The sequence below is a fragment of the Coenobita brevimanus genome, chromosome 101, assembly GCF_032717465.1.
Source record: "Coenobita brevimanus isolate Jiangsu-jjx chromosome 101, ASM3271746v2, whole genome shotgun sequence".
NCBI classification, from domain to species: domain Eukaryota; kingdom Metazoa; phylum Arthropoda; class Malacostraca; order Decapoda; family Coenobitidae; genus Coenobita; species Coenobita brevimanus.
Window position 1 is genome coordinate 61,519,432 of NC_137054.1, and position 20,466 is coordinate 61,539,897.

General features: G+C 42.3%; 1 protein-coding gene across 1 annotated transcript in view; it reads left to right on the forward strand.

Moving 5' to 3' along the window:
• LOC145415051 (nuclear transcription factor Y subunit gamma-like) overlaps positions 1-20,466 on the forward strand; it is a 174,536-nt gene that overhangs the window by 137,605 nt on the left and 16,465 nt on the right. Inside the window, exon 7 of the mRNA XM_080284466.1 lies at positions 202-357. Within this exon, the coding sequence (XP_080140592.1) occupies positions 202-357 (156 nt within the window). The remainder of the gene's footprint in view (positions 1-201; positions 358-20,466) is intronic.

Genomic DNA, 20,466 nt, shown 5'->3' on the forward strand with positions numbered 1-20,466 from the left:
TGCATCTTGGTCCCACTGTGATGTCACAGTGGTAGCGCACAAGAAACAAAGAAGTTAGCTAAGTTTATAAAATACTGACTGATCTTAGATAAAAGAACCTGTCATTGTCAAAATTTTTCATCAGAATTCTTTTCTGGTTTTACCTTCTTACATAGGCATCCAATTTTTGCTTGATAGTATATTTTTTCTTTGTCATGACAGATTCAGCTCACACCGCAGCAACTGCAAATGATAAAGCTACAGATGTCTGGGGCAACGCAGCAACCCATTATCATTCAGACGGCCCCAATCCAGGCAGTGACGCAGCAGGCCCAGGCAGTAGTTACATCACAGCCACAGATCATCCAGCTCCAGCAGGTGTGTTATCACTATAGGCTTTCTATTTTATGAAGGCAGTTTGGGTGGGGCCACCTAAGACCTCACACCACTAGCTCTGTTGTCACATCGCTGCTACACAAGTTTCTCTCTCTCTCATATTTAAATGTGTATTAACTACTACTAATTTTATTTTCTTTATTTTTTTTTTTTCATTTTGAATTTTGATGGGCAAGCTTCCATTGCGGGAGACTGACCGAGTATGACCCACACACACAAGGCTATCTCTCGTGTCACTCCACTTGACAACGTCGCAAAAGCAACACTGACAAGTCTCATGGGATTTATATTATATTGTAGTTTTTTTAAATTACATCTGTACAGAGTATTTGAAATTCATTTATAAATAGCTACTAACTTAAAATAAGAGAGAGAGAGGGAGAGAGAGGTGAGCAGGCATAATTACACGTGTGTGGCGGCGGTGATATGGCAACAGAGCTAGTGGTGTGAGGTCTTAGGTGGCCCCACCCAAACTTCCTTCATAAAACAGAATGCTTATAGTTACTCTCATTCATCATCATGTTGTAACTGTGGCCTGTTAACACTCACCATGGGTAGAATGACTTCACAGTTTTCCGCTAACCTGTCCTTTCACATATTTCAGTTGACCTAACCTTTCACCTGTCATAATACTGTTATTACAATTTACCTTTTTTGAGAGAGAGAGAGAAACTTCAGTTCCATGCAAGTGAAATCTTAGTAAATGAAAATCAAGACCTGTTTACTGTATTTAACGATGATAGATTTGCCATATATGAAATACTGGAGCTCACAGGTGAAGACAAAAACAGACTAGTAGAGTTTCCAATTTGAGGACATGAAGGAAATATTGCCTGAGTATATTTTGGTGCTAGAAATTGAAAATAGAGGAATGGCTGATTTTCATAAAAATTTTGTCCTTGCAAGCTCCTAATCTGTAAACTGCAACTTTAGGACAATCTGCCCTACCTGTGGTGCCAAGAAACAGAAAGAAAAAATGAAAATAGGACTAAAAAACTTATTTTACCTGCTTAATGTGTAAGAGAACAAAGCGAAGTATGCATGTGTCTAATATCGCCTGAGGCCTTCAACATTTTGGCAGTCAACCCAGACACACCTGCTGCCTTCCCCACCCTCATCCTGCCTATTGCCTCACTCACAGTAGCAGCATCAATCAAAGGCCAAGGGCCAGACACTGGATCTGCTGGCTCCAAACCTTCCCTGTCCCAGTCAGACTCCTCATTCAACAACCGGTTATAATGCTCTCTCCATGCATCATTAATATCCTCACTGTTCACCACTACCCTTTCTTCATCATTCTTCACACCTTGCTCACCTATAATATCCCGATTATCCCCCTTCACCTGACCTGCCACCCTAAATATCATATTTTTCCTTTCCCCATGATTTAGGTTATCAAGTAAAAGTTTCTGTGACTCAGACTTTGCCCTGTATACCTCTCTTCTAGCCCTACGCTTGGCAGCCAAATATTCCTCTTTGCTACCACCCTTCTTCCATTCCCAGAAAAGCCTTCTTTTGTCCTTAACTGCAGCTTCTACACCCTCATCCCACCACCAAGTTACTTTATGTCTTGGTGGTCCTCTTGTCCAAATGCATGTTACATCAGTAACTCTCAAGAGATTGTTCTTGAGGGCTCTGTACTGTTCATTAATGCCTCTGTCTACAACTCCCTGTTCAGCCACCACTCTCCTCAACTCGCTATAGAAGGCATCCCTTACTACTTGGTTTTTCAGCTTCCATATTTTCCTCCCAGGTACATAAGTCATCTTTTTCATCACTCGTTCTTTAAGCACCATATCACAGATCAATATTTTGTGCTGCTGCACACACTCCTCACTTCCTATAACTTTAACATCCCTCACTAACCTCATATCGGCCCTCCTAACCAGAAAATAATCTATCTGACTGCAATTTCCCCCAGACTCATATGTAATTAACATACTCTCTCTTTTCCTAAAGTATGTGTTGCACACAATCATGTCCGTTGCCTCCCCAAACTCGTGTATCCTTTCCCTTTCTGCATTCCTTATACCATATGCACATCCCCCATGCACTCCTTCATAACCTTGTGCTGCCTCACCTACATGACCATTTAAGTCCCCTCCCAAAATCACTAACTCATCATCCCGCATACCACCCACTACATGTAGTAAATCATCCCAAAATCTATCTTTCTCTGCTTCATCCAATCCTGCCTGCGGAGCATATGCCGATATAATCACAGTTATCTTTCTACCCAACAGAATTTTCACTAGCACTATCCTATCACTTACTTTCATAACATTCATAACATATTCCACCCATTTCTCCGCAACCATCACACCAACAACTCCATATCTGTCTGTATATAATCACAGTTATCTTTCTACCCAACAGAATTTTCACTAGCACTATCCTATCACTTACTTTCATAACATTCATAACATATTCCAACCATTTCTCCGCAACCATCACACCAACAACTCCATATCTGTCTGTCCCCTCCCTGCCAAAACAACTTACAGCAACAGTCTTTCCCAACAATCATTCTGGCTGATCCACCCCTGTACCGGACTTCCTGCAAACACACCACATCCACCCACCTCCTACTGAATGCCTCAGCGACTTCCCCCGCTCTTCCCCTCAAACTTCCCACATTCCATGAACTCATCCTCATCCCCCTGGGTGATTTAATGTCCTCAGGTTTGCTTTGAAACTTACTCTTGTGTATTGTCACAGTCAGTATTAATAAAGGGGGATAGACACACCACAGGCCCCACTCACTGCACAGTCCCAGGTCCAGGCAATGGATCTGGGACCCCTAGCCCACCAGCTTACCAGTAGGCTGTGGTTGTGGCTTCGGGGCACCCTGCCAGGACAGCTGCAGGGACACCCTCCAAGCGCGCCTTGGCACTGCAACTATCCCGCCATTATACACCCACTGATAGGGCAGCCTCCTGGGGCACTACTCCCAGGTTCGGGCCCCTCTCTATTGGGCGGAAGTGGCAGCCTGGGAACCGCAGTGCCCTGTACCCTCTAGCACAGGCCCGAGCCCCATCTCGCCCAGGACCCACGATCTATGCTGCCAGAACCCCCGTCACGCCTCCCCCCAGAAGTCCGCCACTAGGTATCGGTGGCAAAGTTCTCTGGCCGCATGCCCTTGCTGGCGCCAACCCCTGGAACATACAGTAATCCAGTGTTGTGCTACACTTGATTCTTTGCACTGTGAGTTACAATTGTTTAACACTTAACATTCTTCTTAACTGAACCACACCAGTTTCAACCGCCACTCTGCACTCCACACTCACTCCACAGTTAATCCTTTGCACTCTAAATTCTAATTTCATAATACTGCTCAACACTGTAAATTCCCATGTGGTCTAGTGGCGAGGTACTGCGGTTTATTCGCTGTTTATTCACAAAAAACGAGCATGTGCGGCATCGATTATGATGGACATCTTCCCTGAACGAAAATTAGGCAGTAACTGGGAACAGGGTTACCGGATCTGAACTCAGCCACATTACCAAACTCCTAAATTTTCATTACCAAATTCTTAATGGAAGCATTTATTCTTCACTAATTATATACACAAGTGGAGATACATGTAATCACTGTCTTTATAATTAACAGAATGTTGATTATTTTCACGCTATGTTGGCTAGCAGATTAATCAGAGAGAGCAGACAATCCACCATCTCCATCCTGTGTATCCTCATACTTGTGAAAAATTTGTTTGGTAATGCATTGTTCTGATTCATTACCAGACAAATTTTTCGTTACCAATTTGGCCCACATTTGGTAATGAAAATTACAGGTGGGAAAAAATTCAGATTTTGGGGGGATTTTTTTTCTTTTTTTGGCCATTTTTTGGTTCTGAAGGTCCAGGCCCACAATGTCCGGTAAGTGGGATGTCCGGAAAGTACAGGAATTACTGTATATATATATATATATATATATATATATATATTGTTTATTCACTCGACCCTAGATTTGCTGGACTAAAAGGGGGGGTAGACCAGTCCGGGAATGGCAAAAGTCTGGGAGTAGCAAACATCCAGCCCCACATACCATTCCCCAGACTATTACCATACTTTGTCCGAATTCTCCAATACCATCCGGCAATTATTCCAGTAATGTAGAGCATTCTGGAATGTATGCTACCTACACCAACATAACTAACATACACGGTACATAAAATAATAACACTGACGCAATAACAGTAATAATAACTGACACAATAGCTGTATTTTGCTAGTTACAACCCTAAGAATGGTTGTTTAGACAGTTGTTGATGAGAGTATGGTGGGTATGACAGAAGATCAGAAAGCTATGGAAAAAGAGGAAAATGAGCAAAGAATGGAACATCACAAGGTCAGCCAACCACTAATCAGCTGACCGAGATACAAACACGCAATCTTGGACCGAATCGGCAATTTTAATTGGAAAATATTTTAATCTTGATCATCACATAGGTTTGCACACCTAATTATTTGAAATTCAGTCAAAAATTTGTGCTTAATTTGATTATTAATAGAAAGTCAGGATTCAGAGCAAAAATTTCTTAAGGTTAGTGTAAGTGTTTTGCCTCTAGCTTAACAACACACCTTGACGGACTTTTTTTTGTAATAAACATCGATTTACAATGCAGATACATTTTTTTGTACTCAGAATAAATATTTATGCAAAACAGAAGTCTGTCAAGGCATCCTGATGATCTGAAGGGGAAATATCTACTAACATTGGCCAACCACTAATCAGCTGATCAAGATACTGTATAAACAATCATCTAATGTGATCTCGTTTTTGGACAGAATCGGCAGTTTTAATTGGAAAATATTTTAATCTTTGTCACCATATAGGTTTGCACATCTAATTATTTGAAATTCAGTCAAAAGTTTGTGCTTAGTTTAATTATTAATAGAAAATCAAGATTCAGAGAGAAAATTTCTTAAAGTTAGCAGAAGCATTTTGCCTCTAGCCTAACAACTCACATTGACGGACTTTTGTTTTGGATGAATATCGATTTACAATGCAGATACATTTTTTTTTTTTTTTTTTACTCAGAATAAATATTTATGCAAAACAGAAGTCTGTCAAAGTGTGCTGACGATCTGAAGGGGAAATATCTGCTAACATTGGCCAACCACTCATCAGCTGACCGAGATATAAACACTGATGATCAGAAGGGGAAATATCTGCTAACATTGGCCAACCACTCATCAGCTGACTGAGATATAAACACTGATGATCTGAAGGGGAAATATCTGCTAACATTGGCCAACCACTCATCAGCTGACTGAGATATAAACACTGATGATCTGAAGGGGAAATATCTGCTAACATTGGCCAACCACTCATCAGCTGACCGAGATATAAACACTGACGATCTGAAGGGGAAATATCTGCTAACATTGGCCAACCACTCATCAGCTGACCGAGATATAAACACTGACGATCTGAAGGGGAAATATCTGCTAACATTGGCCAACCACTCATCAGCTGACCGAGATATAAACACTGACGATCTGAAGGGGAAATATCTGCTAACATTGGCCAACCACTCATCAGCTGACCGAGATATAAACACTGACGATCTGAAGGGGAAATATCTGCTAACATTGGCCAACGACTCATCAGCTGACCGAGATATAAACACTGACGATCTGAAGAGGAAATATCTGCTAACATTGGCCAACCACTCATCAGCTGACCGAGATATGCTCGTAAACACTGACGATCTGAAGGGGAAATATCTGCTAACATTGGCCAACCACTCATCAGCTGACCGAGATATAAACACTGACGATCAGAAGGGGAAATATCTGCTAACATTGGCCAACCACTCATCAGCTGACCGAGATATAAACACTGACGATCTGAAGGGGAAATATCTGCTAACATTGGCCAACCACTCATCAGCTGACCGAGATATAAACACTGACGATCTGAAGGGGAAATATCTGCTAACATTGGCCAACCACTCATCAGCTGACCGAGATATAAACACTGACGATCTGAAGGGGAAATATCTGCTAACATTGGCCAACCACTCATCAGCTGACTGAGATATAAACACTGACGATCAGAAGGGGAAATATCTGCTAACATTGGCCAACCACTCATCAGCTGACCGAGATATAAACACGGACGATCAGAAGGGGAAATATCTGCTAACATTCGTGCATTTTAGCTCAAACCTAATTTTGTAATTAAGTTATATTAAGTAAAAATTTTTTTTAAGTATATATCTATCTATTGCCAGATGCCATAATCCCATATAGGGTGGCCATTTGACTCTTGAGTTATTTGTTTTATGGGGAGGGGCACTAACCCTCCACCAACCCACTTGACATGTAGGGAGCACGTATGGTTCGGTTATATGGTTACCACCCAGCGTTAAGTAGACTTCAGATAGTTAGGTGTGTATGAGCCACTGTGGCAAAAAAAATTAAAATATTTTCCAGTGAAAAGTGCCGAATCGGTATTTAGTCACACCGAGTCGGGTGAGTTAAGTGAGTAGGAATGGATCTCATTGACTTTGTCCCTAAGAAAATATTTTTTTTTTATTACCTATGACTATTATTGTGTCCAAGCCTTCCTTAAACACTACTGTGTTATGCAGTAAACTATTTATAGAGGCATTTGAGATAGGAAAGAGGCAAATGGGATATTGCCACGAGTTAGGAGCTGGTGGTGTAAAGCAGGTTGGTGGCCAAGATGCGTTTCATGCATGAAAATAATTTCTCATGTGTTACAAATGGCCTTTATTGAGTCAAAACCTTGCTAAAATTATACTGTGTTGTGCAGCAGGCTGCTTATAGTTTTATATGAGAGAATAATGGCCGGACTTTTGTTGAGAATCCTGGACTTGTACGGGCATTTGTCTGGCATTTGATTCTGTTGTTCTGCCTCTGCCTGTGTCCGGGAAATTCGAAATCCGGGAAATTGGGGTCCGCCAAATCAAGGGTCGAGTGTGTATATATATATATATATATATATATATATATATATATATATATGTCATCATCATCATCATCATCATACGGACCTCCTTTCCCACCTAAGGGCTGGGTGGGGAGTAGCAGTGTCCAGACCGCCCAAATTTGCTTAACCCAATGGGCCACGCTTTCATTCACTCATCATTCAAGCCCCCAGAATCCTGGCTCCATAGGATAAGCCCAAAACATTAACCACGCTCTGCAGCTTCACACAAACGTATCCGATATATCATCATCATCATCATCATCATCATCAGCCGTTTGAGTATCCACTGCAGGACCGGCCTATCCTGACCGAAGTCGTATACAGCCAATGTATCTCTACCAAGTGGCTTAGGCTGTCTAGTAGAGATTGTATGTAGGGTGAGAAGTGCTTGTAAGTGTAACTGTAGTGTTGGAGTGGCTTTGGATGTATGTGTAGTCTGTGAACCAAGTGTAATCAGCCCGCGCAAGTCGACTGGGTGCAAGCATACTTTACAGTAAGCGACCCTGGTTCAACCACAGCACCCCTTGTGTCTGCCAATGCAGTATGTGGCTGGGTGAACACTCCCAAAGTTTATTACCCTGGCGGAGCGTGAACCCTGGCTCACCTGTCTACGAAACGCACACTCTACCACTGTACCACAGAGGCTCCATCCGATATATATATATATATATATATATATAAGGCAGTATGAAAGGGGATATAGTAGGGGAGTGAAAGATAGGAATAATAGATTGTTGGTAGAGAAGAGAGAGAAATTGAGGAGACGGAAGGAGCACTTTGAGGATTTGTTGAATGTAGAGAGTGAGAGCAGTGCGAGTATAAGTGGCTGGGGAATGGCTGGGAGAAGAAAAGATGAGAGGAGGAAGGAAGAGATCAGTAGGGTTGAACTAGTGGAAGCAATGAAGAAGATCAAGATGGGAAAGGCCCCAGGAATTGATGGAGTGTGTGGTGAAATGCTGAGGTATGGGGGTGCGATTGTTGTGGAGTGGATATGGAAGGTGTGTAGATTGGCTTGGGAAGAGGGAAGGGTTTCAGAGTACTGGAAATCAGGTATAATTGTTCCTTTATACAAAGGAAAAGGGGAGAGAGAAGTATGTGGTAACCATAGGGGTATTTGCCTTCTTAGTGTGACTGGTAAAATATATGGTAGAATACTCATTGATAGGGTTAGGCATATGACAGAGGAGCTAGTTGGAGAAGAACAAGGGGGATTTAGGAAGATAAAAGAGTGTATAGATCAGATATTTGTTTGAAGATGTTTAGTGAAGAAGTATCTAGAGAAGGGAAAGAAAGTGTGTGCTGCCTTCATGGACTTGCAGAAAGCTTATGACAGAATAGATAGGCAAGGTATGTGAAAGGTATTAAGAATATATGGGGTGGATGGGAGATTGTTGAATGCTGTGAAGAGTATATACGAGGGAGCTAGAGCTACGGTGCGAGTGGATGGTGAGCTGAGTGAGTTCTTTGATCTCAGTGTGGGACTGAAACAGGGTTGTGTGATGTCTCCTTGGCTGTTTAATATATACATGGATGGGGTTGTAAAGGAGGTGCAAGGTAGGGCAGTGGATGTAGGGGTGGCTCTAATGAATGAGGATGAGATTTGGAAGATTCCGGTGTTGCTGTTTGCTTATGATACAGTTTTGTTGAGTGAAGATGAATGGGAGTTGCAAGGTTTGGTGAATGAATTTGGGACAGTGTGTAGGAGGAGGAAGCTGAAAGTTAATATAAACAAAAGTAAAGTTATGGTGTTTGAGAGGAATAAAGTCACAGAATGCGGTGGTGGGCAGCGCAAACGAAGAAGGACCTTGCGCAAGCGCAAAGAGCAATCCACAGTTCACTACCTTGCGCAAGCGCAAATGCGCAATCTGACAAATGTTTTAGCTTGTACAGTGTCGCAAAGTGCAAGCGCAAACCATTTGCATATATTTTTGGGAATTACTGAAAAATATTGAGATATTTAAATAAAACAGCATACCTACTTACTTACTTTCATTTATTGTTATTATTTTCTATTACAGTAATCCCTCCACTATCCGATGTAATAGAGCCAAAAGCATGTCCGGAAAGTGGTCCTGTCCGGATAGTGGACACCAGCCTCCTGGACTGGTTCTTATGGACTCTAACCAGCCTAACTTTAAAAGCCACCTAAATAACTCCCTACCGGACATGCATAGCACCTATTTAAACCTATTTAAGACCCTATTCACACCAATAATAAAGGAACCAAAGAATGAAGAATTACAAGTGACTGTACCTCAGCAAGGGTACTTACATCACGTTTATGGCTTCCTTTCTAAGGTTTTTGCAATGGTGAAAATGCTCTTGAAGCACGTACAGCAATCCAGTGTTGTGCTGCACATAATTCTTTGCACTGTGAGTTATAATTGTTTAACACTGCACTTGTTCTTAACCACCACTGCAGTTCTAACCGCCAGTTTAAACTGCCAATTTGCACTCCACAGTTGATCCTTTGCACTCTAAATTCAGATTTCTTATCACTGCACAACACTGTAAATTCCCATGTGGTGTAGAGGCGAGGTATTGCAGTATATTCACTGTTTATTCACAAAAAATGTGACGTGTAGCTTCCAGTGCGATAAGGATCTCTTCACAATCGAAGTTAGGGAGTAACTGTTGATGTCGAAGAAACAGAGTTGCCAGATCACAACAGCCACATTACCAATCTCCTCAACTTTCATTACCAAATTTAACTTTTCATTACCAAATTTGTAAAGCTAGCATTTATTCTTCACTAATTATATATACAAGTGGAAATACATGTAATCACTCTCCTTATAATTAACACCATGTTGATTATTTTCGCGCTATGTAGGGTAGCAGATTAATCAGAGAGAGCAAACAATCCACCATCTCCATCCTGTGTATCCTCATACATGTGAAAAATCTGTTTGGTAATGTCTGATTCATTACCAAACGAGTTTTTCATTACCAAATTGGCCCACATTTGGTAATGAAAAATAACAAATGGCAACCCTGACAGGGAAGAGGGGAGGGGGGAGGAAGGAAGGGGTGAAGGGGCCATGGTGTAAGCAGCTGTTTGGCACCGTGCGGCAATTTCAAATTATGGTTGGGAAAAAATTGGGATTTTGGGGGGATTTTTTTCTTTTTTTGGCCATTTTTCGGTTCCGATGGTCCAGGCCCACAGTGTCCGGTAAGTGGGGATGTCCGGAAAGTGGGCGTCTGGAAAGTAGAGGGATTACTTTGTAATTTGTGCAAGTGGGCAATCTAATATTTAGCTTGTGCAATGTCGCAAGGCGCTAGCGCAAATCATTTGCGTTATGTTTTTGCGAGAAGAGCAGTCGTTCACACTGTAAAAGCCCAAAAGGCTAGGTATTACCAAAATAAAGTTGATTCATGTGGTGGTGATAAAAAAAAAATGTCTGCAGTTGTGAACAATTTGGTTGGTCGGAGGAATGTAATTGTTAAACCAACTTCTGCATCTGATACCCAATTGGCTTCTGATTTTGCTTCATTTTTTACAAGTAAGATATCTCACATAAGAAGTGATTTAGACAGCAGTTCTCTTAGTGAAGCATACTCAGTCAACTTCCAGCCATGGTGCACCGGGGATCATTTGCTTTCAACATTTCATCTGCTGGATGTAGACAAAGTCAAATGTTATATCAGAGAACTTAATAAAACATTTTGCTCACTCAATCCAGGTGACATGTCACAACTACCTGATGGGTATGAGCACACCGCAGACTTTATCTGCAACATAATAAATAGATGCTTCTTAGAAAGTAATTTTGTGCAGTCTGAGAAACGTGCTTTTGCTTAGCCCCTAATTAAGAAACCTGGCCTTGATGTCGAGAGCATGACAAATTATTGTCCCGTCTCTAACCTGTCTTTTTTATCCAAGATTATTGAGCGGGCCATACTCGATCAACTCGTACCACTACTGGAACACAACAGAGTTGTTCCTGTTGTTCAATCAGCATACAGAAAATACCATTTAACTGAAACTGCACTGACAAGGATTCAGAGTGACTTGGTGGCAAACACTTGTAGTGGGATGTCCTCTCTTCTAGTTCTGTTGGATCTGTCTGCAGCTTTTGATACAGTAGATCATAAGCTATTGTTGGATGATCTGTATTTTTATGGCATTCAGGATAGTGCCCTTTTGCTCCTTAAGCCGTATCTGTCGGACAGATCTCAGAGAGTGGTTGTTGATTACGCAAGCTCTGATTCTGCTCCCCTTCTATTTGGAGTCCCTCAAGGATCAGTTTTGGGTCCAATTCTATTTACTATCTACACAAGTTGTTTATCGTCTCTACTTGACGCTCATGATGTGTCCTATCATTTTTATGCTGATGACACCCAGCTCTATGTTAAGATGTCAAATATCAACGATACTAAGACAAAGTTTGAATCTCTAATGTCTGATATTAAGATTTGGATGGCTAAGAGGAAACTGAAGCTGAATGATGGTAAAACTGAGTTCATCATCATCATCAGAGGAAACAGAAGGGGTGATGACACTGACAATGCCCTGGCTTTGAACATTGGCATGTCACAGCTTCACCCAGTCAGTTCTGTTCGAAATCTGGGTGTTTATGTTAATTCTAAGTTAAATTACAAAGAACATATTAATCAGGTTGTAAGAGGGTGTAACCAGCATATCAGAAATCTGTACTCTGAGAAAATTCCTGAATAGACGGTGCCTCTTAACATTGGTCCATGCAGTGGTCTTGTCTCGTGTTGATTATTGTAATTCACTGTGGGTTGGTCTTCCAAATAATGTACTAACAAAAGTTCAGTCTGTGTTGAACAGGGCAGCACGACTTATCTTTGGTCTCCCCCCGAGAACCTCAACTACCCCGTTTCTGATTGAGTTGCATTGGTTACCAGTAAAGGCTAGAATTGAATTTAAACTGTGTCTTATTACATTCAAGGTTCTTAAGTTTGGTGAACCAAAGTATCTTGCTGAATTATTAAAACTCCCATTGGCATGCCCGGGTGTGATGTTACACAGTGAAGATGATTCCTTGCGTCTTGATGAGGCAGGAGCCATTCACCAGTCATCTTTCTCTGATCGTTCTTTTGTGTATAGAGCCCCTAGATTATATAACAGATTGCTGTTGTCCATAAGACAACTCTCTACTGTTGAACCCTTTAAGAGACAGCTGAAAGCCTTTCTTTTTTCAAAATGCTGTGACCTGGAGAGAGGTACTATGATGGATGATTATAGGGTTTAATTATTGCCACTTTCATGTATATATGATGTAGCTTGTATTATATACAAAAAATGTCACAATTCTTGTAATTGTAAAAATAATGTATGGGTGTCAAGCGCTAGTGAATTCCCAAAGGAAGAACTGGCGCTATTGAGAAACAAAAGGCCAGATTATTATTATTATTATTATATTTGTGGGAAATACTGTAAAATATATATTGGTATAAGTAAATAAATTACTAAATTGCAACCTGCCCACCACCCTCGGTGACTGAGGTACAGCAGGTCCTTGTCCGGGAAAAACAGCCTTTATTTACCAAGGCATTGGCAAAGATCACGTGATTACTGTATCATCAACTCTCTCTCTCTCTCTCTCTCTCTCTCTGACAGAGAAGAGAGGGAATGGAGAATAAGAGAGAGAGGAGGGAAGGAATGGAGAATAAAAGAGAGAAGAGGGGCGAAGTTTATGCCTTATCTCCTCACTCAAAGGGACGCTTCTTTGCCATTCCTGTATTTACTCTCTCTCTCTCTCTCCTGTTTTGTCAGGACAATTTATTTAATAATTCGATATAGATATACAATAGCATATGTAATTCGTTACAAAAAATAAAAAATCATGAAAACGTATTATTTAAATCAAATATCCACAGCTGTGGATATTTGATTTAAATAATATGTTTTATTGGTTTTTGTAAGGAATTGCATATGGTAATCTTAATAAATAATGTATATTTATTATTACTTACTACTAATAATAATTTAAAAAAATATTAAAAATAAATTATCTGTTGAAGGATATTAAGAAATGTTACTACCCCCTTCCCTCCCGCCTCCCCCCACCAACCCACCCTCGCGACCCGCCCCAGCCTCCCCCATCCCTTGTCCAGCCATGCGAGAAGCTCCCAAGACCACGTGTCCCTTGGAAGACCACAATCCGCAGGGCAGGTGCACAAGGCAGGTGCGCAAGCGCAAATTTAGTTGTGCAAGTGCATGTAAGTTTGCACTTGCGCACCTGCCTTTTGATGTGCACAAGCGCAAAATTGCGCATGGTCTCGTGCGGTGCGCAATGCACAAACAATATCTTCGGCATGCAAGGGTGCGCAATTGCGCTTTGCGCAAGTGTTTGTGCACCTGCCCAGCACTGACAGAATGTACAGTGAGGATGGATGGTGAGGATATGGAGAATGTTGGTGCATTCAAGTACTTGGGTAGTGTGATGAGTAAGGATGGAACTTTGGGGGATGAAGTGCATGAAAGGGTAAAGCAGGGAAGGAAGGTTGTTGGTTCACTGAAAGGAGTGATGAGAAGTAGGGAGGTGAGTATGGAAGTTAAGAAGTCACTGCATGATAGTACAGTAGAACCTCTCTCATTTGGACTATCTGGGGGGAAGGGTTGTCCGAATTAGCAGATTGTCCGGACCATCAGGGTAATCTCCAGTTCATACCAAAAACTATCTACATATGGTATGTTTGTTAATTATTAGCATATGTGGCATATGTCAACCATACGTAACCGCAAAAGATGAAAGGATACTAAAATAACCAAACTAATCATGCACGATAGTTTTGTATTGCATAATTTACAGGTAAGGCCATGACGAGAAAGTAGCCTACATTTGAAATTGTAGTAAGTGACTAAGGCCCATGTAGGCAAAAAAAAAATAAATTAATTAATTAACTGTAATATTTGGAATAAAAATAAAACTTATGTAGGCAAAAAATACATTGTCATCTTTGGCATATTGATAACGCCCATATGGGCAAGAAGCTAATGTTTGATGTACAAGTAAAGCACATTTAAGTACAAAAAATAACCTACAGTAATCACTAAACACTGCAGAATATTCTGACCCATTTTTGTGTAAGCAAACTCCTCCTTTTAACACCTTTATTCATTGCAGAAGCTACACTTGCATTAACCCGCCCCGTCCCGACGACGTATGGGTACGTCACCACGATTTGCATTTGCCAGTCCCGGCGACGTACCAGTACGTCGTGCAATTGCAATGTGCATAATTTCGACAATTTTCAAATTTCGCGCTTGATTTGCGGTACGTACCCTCGCCTGACCTTCCCCTATCTGCCACCAGGCGGGGACACTCGGCGACCCCGCGCGACCCGCGCTAGCCCGCCACTCGTCCACTCACCTGGTAGCCATGGTCCTGCTCAGACATGGCTAAGAGAGGTCTCTCAGAGAGCGAAATTCAAGTCGCCCTGGACACCTTTACCGGCGACAGTGATTCCCCACTGGATGACGAGGAGATGGACAAAGATTATGTGCAGCCAGAGGAGGAAGAAACCACCAGCAGTGACGAGGAAGTTCCGTCACCAAGGAAGCGGCAGTACGTGACTTACCATGCTGCTAGAGAGGGGCAGGAGGCAAAGAAAGCACGTGGTATGTCATATCCCTATCCCCAGCGTGCCTTGGAAGCCGAATTCGAGGTCGAGGACGAGGACGGAGACGTGGGACGTGCTGCCACGTGGTATGGGCGGGAGGTGATTACGCATCGTGGCCCAGAGCGCACACCACGTCGTCTAAGCAGGTATGGGCCAAGCATTCTGTTTGGGGCGGTAGGAAGTGAAGTGGAGGGAGTGGGGAGTGAAATGGACATTCCTGGGATTAGGGAAAGTGAGAGTGAGGTGGGTGAGTCATTGCTCTCCCTACGCAGTGTGAGGCGGCAGAGTGGATCACGTGGGCCAGTGCGGGTGCGTTCCTTATCACGTGGGGTTGTGAGGGAGGGGGAAGGTGGGGAGGAACCACTCCAAAGCACGTCTTATGCTCCCCAATATCCCCTAACACGTGGTCGAGCAAGGTTGTGTGAGAGAGCACGTGGTGTGGTAATGGAGGGGGAAGGTGGGGAGGAACCACTCCCCAGCACGTCTTCTGCTCCCCAATATCAAACTATTTCATCCCCACAGCCCCCTAATGTTCCTCAAGGCCGTAAGGGTAAGGGAAAGGGAAAGGGTAAAGGCAGAGGGAAGAGGAGTGACAGTGGGGAAGCCCTCCGTACTCCTTCTCCCCAACCTCCCCAACCAGGATCTCCTCCCCACCCAGACGAAGGCGGTGATGGGGACGAGGGATTTGTGTCGTGGGATTGGGAGGATGGGAGTGATTTTTCTCCCCTCATTCACCCCTTCACTGAGCAGGGGCCATCTGGCTGCATTGCACCAGGTATTCACTGTAATTCAAGCAGGTTGGATTTTTTCCACCTGTTTTTCAGTGAGGCCTTCGTTGATCAGATCGTGCTTCAAACAAACCTGTTTGCAAGCGCCCAGCGCCTAGAAAGTGAAAGATTGGGAACAAGGAGTAGGCATTCAGTGATTTATGATTACCCTGTCTCCATTCCAGAAATGTTTTTATTTTTTGCCCTTGTCCTTTTGATGGGTATAATAAGAAAAAATAGAATTCCTGCTTACTGGACTAGGGACCCTGTTATGTTTACCCCCATATTTGGTCAAGTGATGAGCCGTAATCGGTTTCAACAAATTCTAAGTCGCCTCCATTTTTATGATGCTAATGACCCTGCAAATGCAAACAACACGGACAAAATGAGGCGAATTAGGCTGGTCTTTGATCACCTGAGGCAAACCTTTCGATCCTCATTCTATCCCTATAGAGATCTCGTCATAGACGAGAGTCTCGTGTTGTGGAGAGGCAATATTTCATTCAGACAGTATATACCCAGCAAAAGGCACCGTTTTGGGTTCAAGATCTTTGTTATGTGTGACTGTAGGACTGGATACGTGCAAGACATAGTCTTGTACACCGGTGCACAGACAGACATAATAGAAGATCGAAGTATTGGACTGTCGGAAGCAGTGGTAAAGACGATGATACAAGACTACCTTCATCGCGGTCACGTTCTCTACCTCGACAACTGGTACACTAGCCCTCTTCTCGCTCGTTATCTTCACACACATGAAACGGGAGTCTGTGGAACCGTAAAGGTGAACCGGCGTCACATGGCCAAGGTAGGGCGGAAACTTGCAAGGAGTGAGGTTGTCTTCTTCAAAGCCAACAACATCCTTGCAACAATGTGGAACCACAACAGAGAAGTAAGCCTCTTGTCCACGGTTCACCGCCCCTTGATGCATCGTACTGATTCTGTTGATTACCATAGCGAGAGCAGGCGTCGTGTTTGGAAACCTGAATGTGTCATGGACTATAATATAAACATGCGCCTGGTGGACCAGTCAGACTCCATGATATCGACGGTAGAGTGTGCCAGGACCACGATGAAGTGGTATAAGAAACTGTTCTTTCACTTGCTAGATATCACTGCTCTGAATTGCCACCACCTTCACGCCATGACCACAGGAGTTCAGGAAACCTTTGAAGGGTTTGTGAGGGAGCTCACACGAGAAATCTTTGCAAAATATTCGGTTGAAAGGCCCCAACAGCGCCCCCGCACTGCCCCTATTACCCACACTCCCCAGAGAATATCCGCCCGCCATTTCCCCACTCCTATCCTGCCCCAGCCCAACAGACCTAGGCCCCAGCGCAGGTGTCACGTGTGCAGTCATTCCCAGGTGAGACTAACGACACAGAGGAAGGACACCCGCTATGAGTGCGTGCAGTGTGACGTGGGTCTGTGTATTCACCCATGTTTTAGTGAATACCACACGTTGCTGCAATTTTAGCATGGTGTGATTGCGAAAGGACGCAGAAATTATGATGTAAATGCGACAGACAGACGCTCTGTGAAAATATCAGTCATGTGGATCGCCAAATATTAGTATAAAGTGCCTACGGGTAGAACATAAGTGCAAACATTGGGTGTAAGTATATAAATCTGCCCTAAGTTGAAACTTACATAGAGAGGGTTGTTTGATGCGATATTCTGTCGCTCAGTGCAATAAATACGGCCCCTTATTATATATTTTCTATTATGTGACATTCTTACGGGTATAATATAAGTTCAAATTATTGTATATGATGATGTATTTCCTAAGTCAAATATTCATAGCGTGTCTATTAAGATAAGATTTCCTGACGCCTAGTCGAATGAATAAGGCACGTATTAGTCAAAATAAAAGTCAGCAAGTGATAAAGTGAATAATTAGTATATAAGTGTGTGCGTGAATTAGTATATAAGTGTGTGAGTATTATGTATGACGTAACATTCCTTGCGAGGGTATTTTCAGGCGATATTCTCACGCTCACTTGAATAAATAATGGCAGTAAGTATGTACAGTGCATTGGAGGGGTGTAAATGTGTGTAATGTAAGTGGGAAAATATAATTGGAGTGAATAAATAAAGTAGATGATGAAACACGAGTGTTTGGAATCGTGGTTGCTACGTGAATAGGTGCTAGCATATCGCTAAATGCCCTCGTAATGAATGAAAATAATTGAAAACCTTCACAGTGGTGGGGGAAAGGTTCTATGTAAATGGGAAAATAATTAGAAAGTGATAAAACAATTTGGTATGTTGAAATACGAGACATAGCGAGTGCGCTTACTAAGCTGATGTGCGCTAAACTTATGCTGCATGTCATCAAAATGAATGAAAACATCTGAAATCACTTACAAACAGTTGTAATTGGTAAAATGTCATTGAAACAGAAGTATACAAGTAGAAAAAATGATTGGTAGACTCATAACAGAAAATTAGCAGATAGCATGATACGACTCGGACCTAACTCGCTATGCTCGCGCGATGGTACAATGCTTATTTTTCCTATATATGTGTCTGAAATACATTATATTGTTACTGTTATTGTTTATTAGTACAAATTCAATAAATGTGGAGGTGTTGTGTGTTGTTTGTCCCATTACTCCTTACCATAGAAAACGTTTACGCATATCCAGCCCATTACAGAATACGATACCTGCGGGGGGAAACCGCACCTGTATAGACCACTTATAGACTGCAGAGACCACTTTCTTCAAGATTTTCCATAGTTTCTCGACCTAAGCGGAAGTTTCATAAGAAAAAAAATGTTTCCAAAAAGGCTCGGGACTGGGGGATGTCATAGGTGCGGAAAGGCTCGGGACGTGACGGGTTAAGGGGCTTTGTAAGGAGGATTAACTTTTGAAATACAGCGTAAAAATATAAATGGTTGATGAACTAGTTGATGGAACAAATGCTAGCATGTGTTTAAACAGGCGCCCATGTTGCAACCTAGCGTGATCCGAGACTAAACGAATGACAATTGCTTTCCGCGCTGATACTGAAAATGACTTTAGATTTACTTTCAACATATTTTTGGAGCTTATTATTTTTAAATTTTGTCCGAATTAACAGAAATCCAGATCAAAGGGGTCCGGACCAAAGAGGTTCTACTGTATTGTGATCCCTACCCTGAAATACGGAAGTGAGGCGTGGACCTTGCAAGAGGGGAACAAGTCATGAGCGAGAACAGTGGAAATGAGTTACTTGAGTAGAGTATGTGGAGTGACATGGAGGGACAGGTTGACGAATGAAGAAGTGAAGGAATGTTGTGGGGTGGATGTGGATGTGGTTGAGAAGATTAGGAGAAATACACTGAGGTGGTTTGGACATGTGGAGAGAATGGAGAATGGAAGACTGACTAAGAGGGTGTATGTAGGTGAGGTGGCGGGAGGGAGAGGGAGGGGTAGACCGAGGATGAGGTGGAGGGATGGAGTTGAGAGGAATATGAGGGGGCTGAGTTGGTGTTAGGGTATTCAAATGGTGGGTGACAGAGTGACTTGGAGGCGTTTTGTCTGCGGCCACTCTTTGCGGGATTAGGGCGTCTGGCTATAGATAGATAGATAGATGTATACATAAATATATGTATATATGTATGTGTATATATATATATATATATATATATATATATATATGTATATATATATATATATATATATATATATATATATATGTATATATATATATATATATATACGATTGGGCAAATATGAATTGGAGCAGATGGGAGACGTGGAAGGTGTGTGTAGGATATTTACAGAAGAAATATGTGCAGCATGTGATGTGGTGTGTGGAAGGGAAGAGAAGACGGAGGGGGTGCAAGGAACAGCGTGGTGGACTGAAGAGGTGAGACAGGCTGGGGCACAAAAAGAAGAAAGCATACAATGAATGGATGAGAAATAGGGGGGCGGAAGAAGTTGAGAGGCGGAAGAGAGAGTTATATGTAGAAAGAAAGAGAGAGGTGAAAAGATTAGTAAGAGAGAGTAAGAAGAGAGTGGATGAGGAATTTGGAAGGAATTTGAGTGTCAAGTGGAGGGACTGTAAGAAAATGTTCTGGAAAGAGGTGAAGAGAGTAAGACAGGGTGGAAGTGAGGTTAGCAGGGGAGTGAAAGATAAAAATGGTAGATTACTAGTGGAGAAGGGAGAAAAAGTGAGCAGATGGAGAGAACACTTTAAGGAATTGTTGAACATAGAGGATGGAAGTAATGCGAGTATAAGTGGCTGGGGAATGGCTGGGAGAAGGAGGGAGGTGAGAAGACAGGAAGAAATCAGTAGGATAGAAGTTGTGGAAGCAATGAAGAAATTTAAATCGGAGAAAGCCCCAGGAATTGATGGAGTGTGTGGTGAAATGCTGAAGCATGGGGGAGAGATAGTAGTAGAATGGATGTGGAAGATGTGCAGATTGGCCTGGGAGGAAGGTACAGTCCCGGAGGATTGGAAGTCCGGTATAATTATCCCCTTGTACAAAGGAAAAGGGGAAAAAGAAGTGTGTGGTAATCATAGGGGCATTTGTCTTCTTAGTATAATAGGAAAAGTGTATGGTAGGATACTTATTGACAGAGTTAGAGAAAGAACAGAGATATTAGTTGGAGAAGAACAGGGAGCCTTTAGGAAGGGAAGAGGTTGTGTAGATCAGATATTCATTCTTAGATCTTTAGTGGAAAAGTTTCTAGAGAAGGGAAAGAAGTTGTATGCGGCTTTCATGGATTTGGAGAAAGCATATGAGAGGGTGGATAGACAATGATTTAGTAATACGTA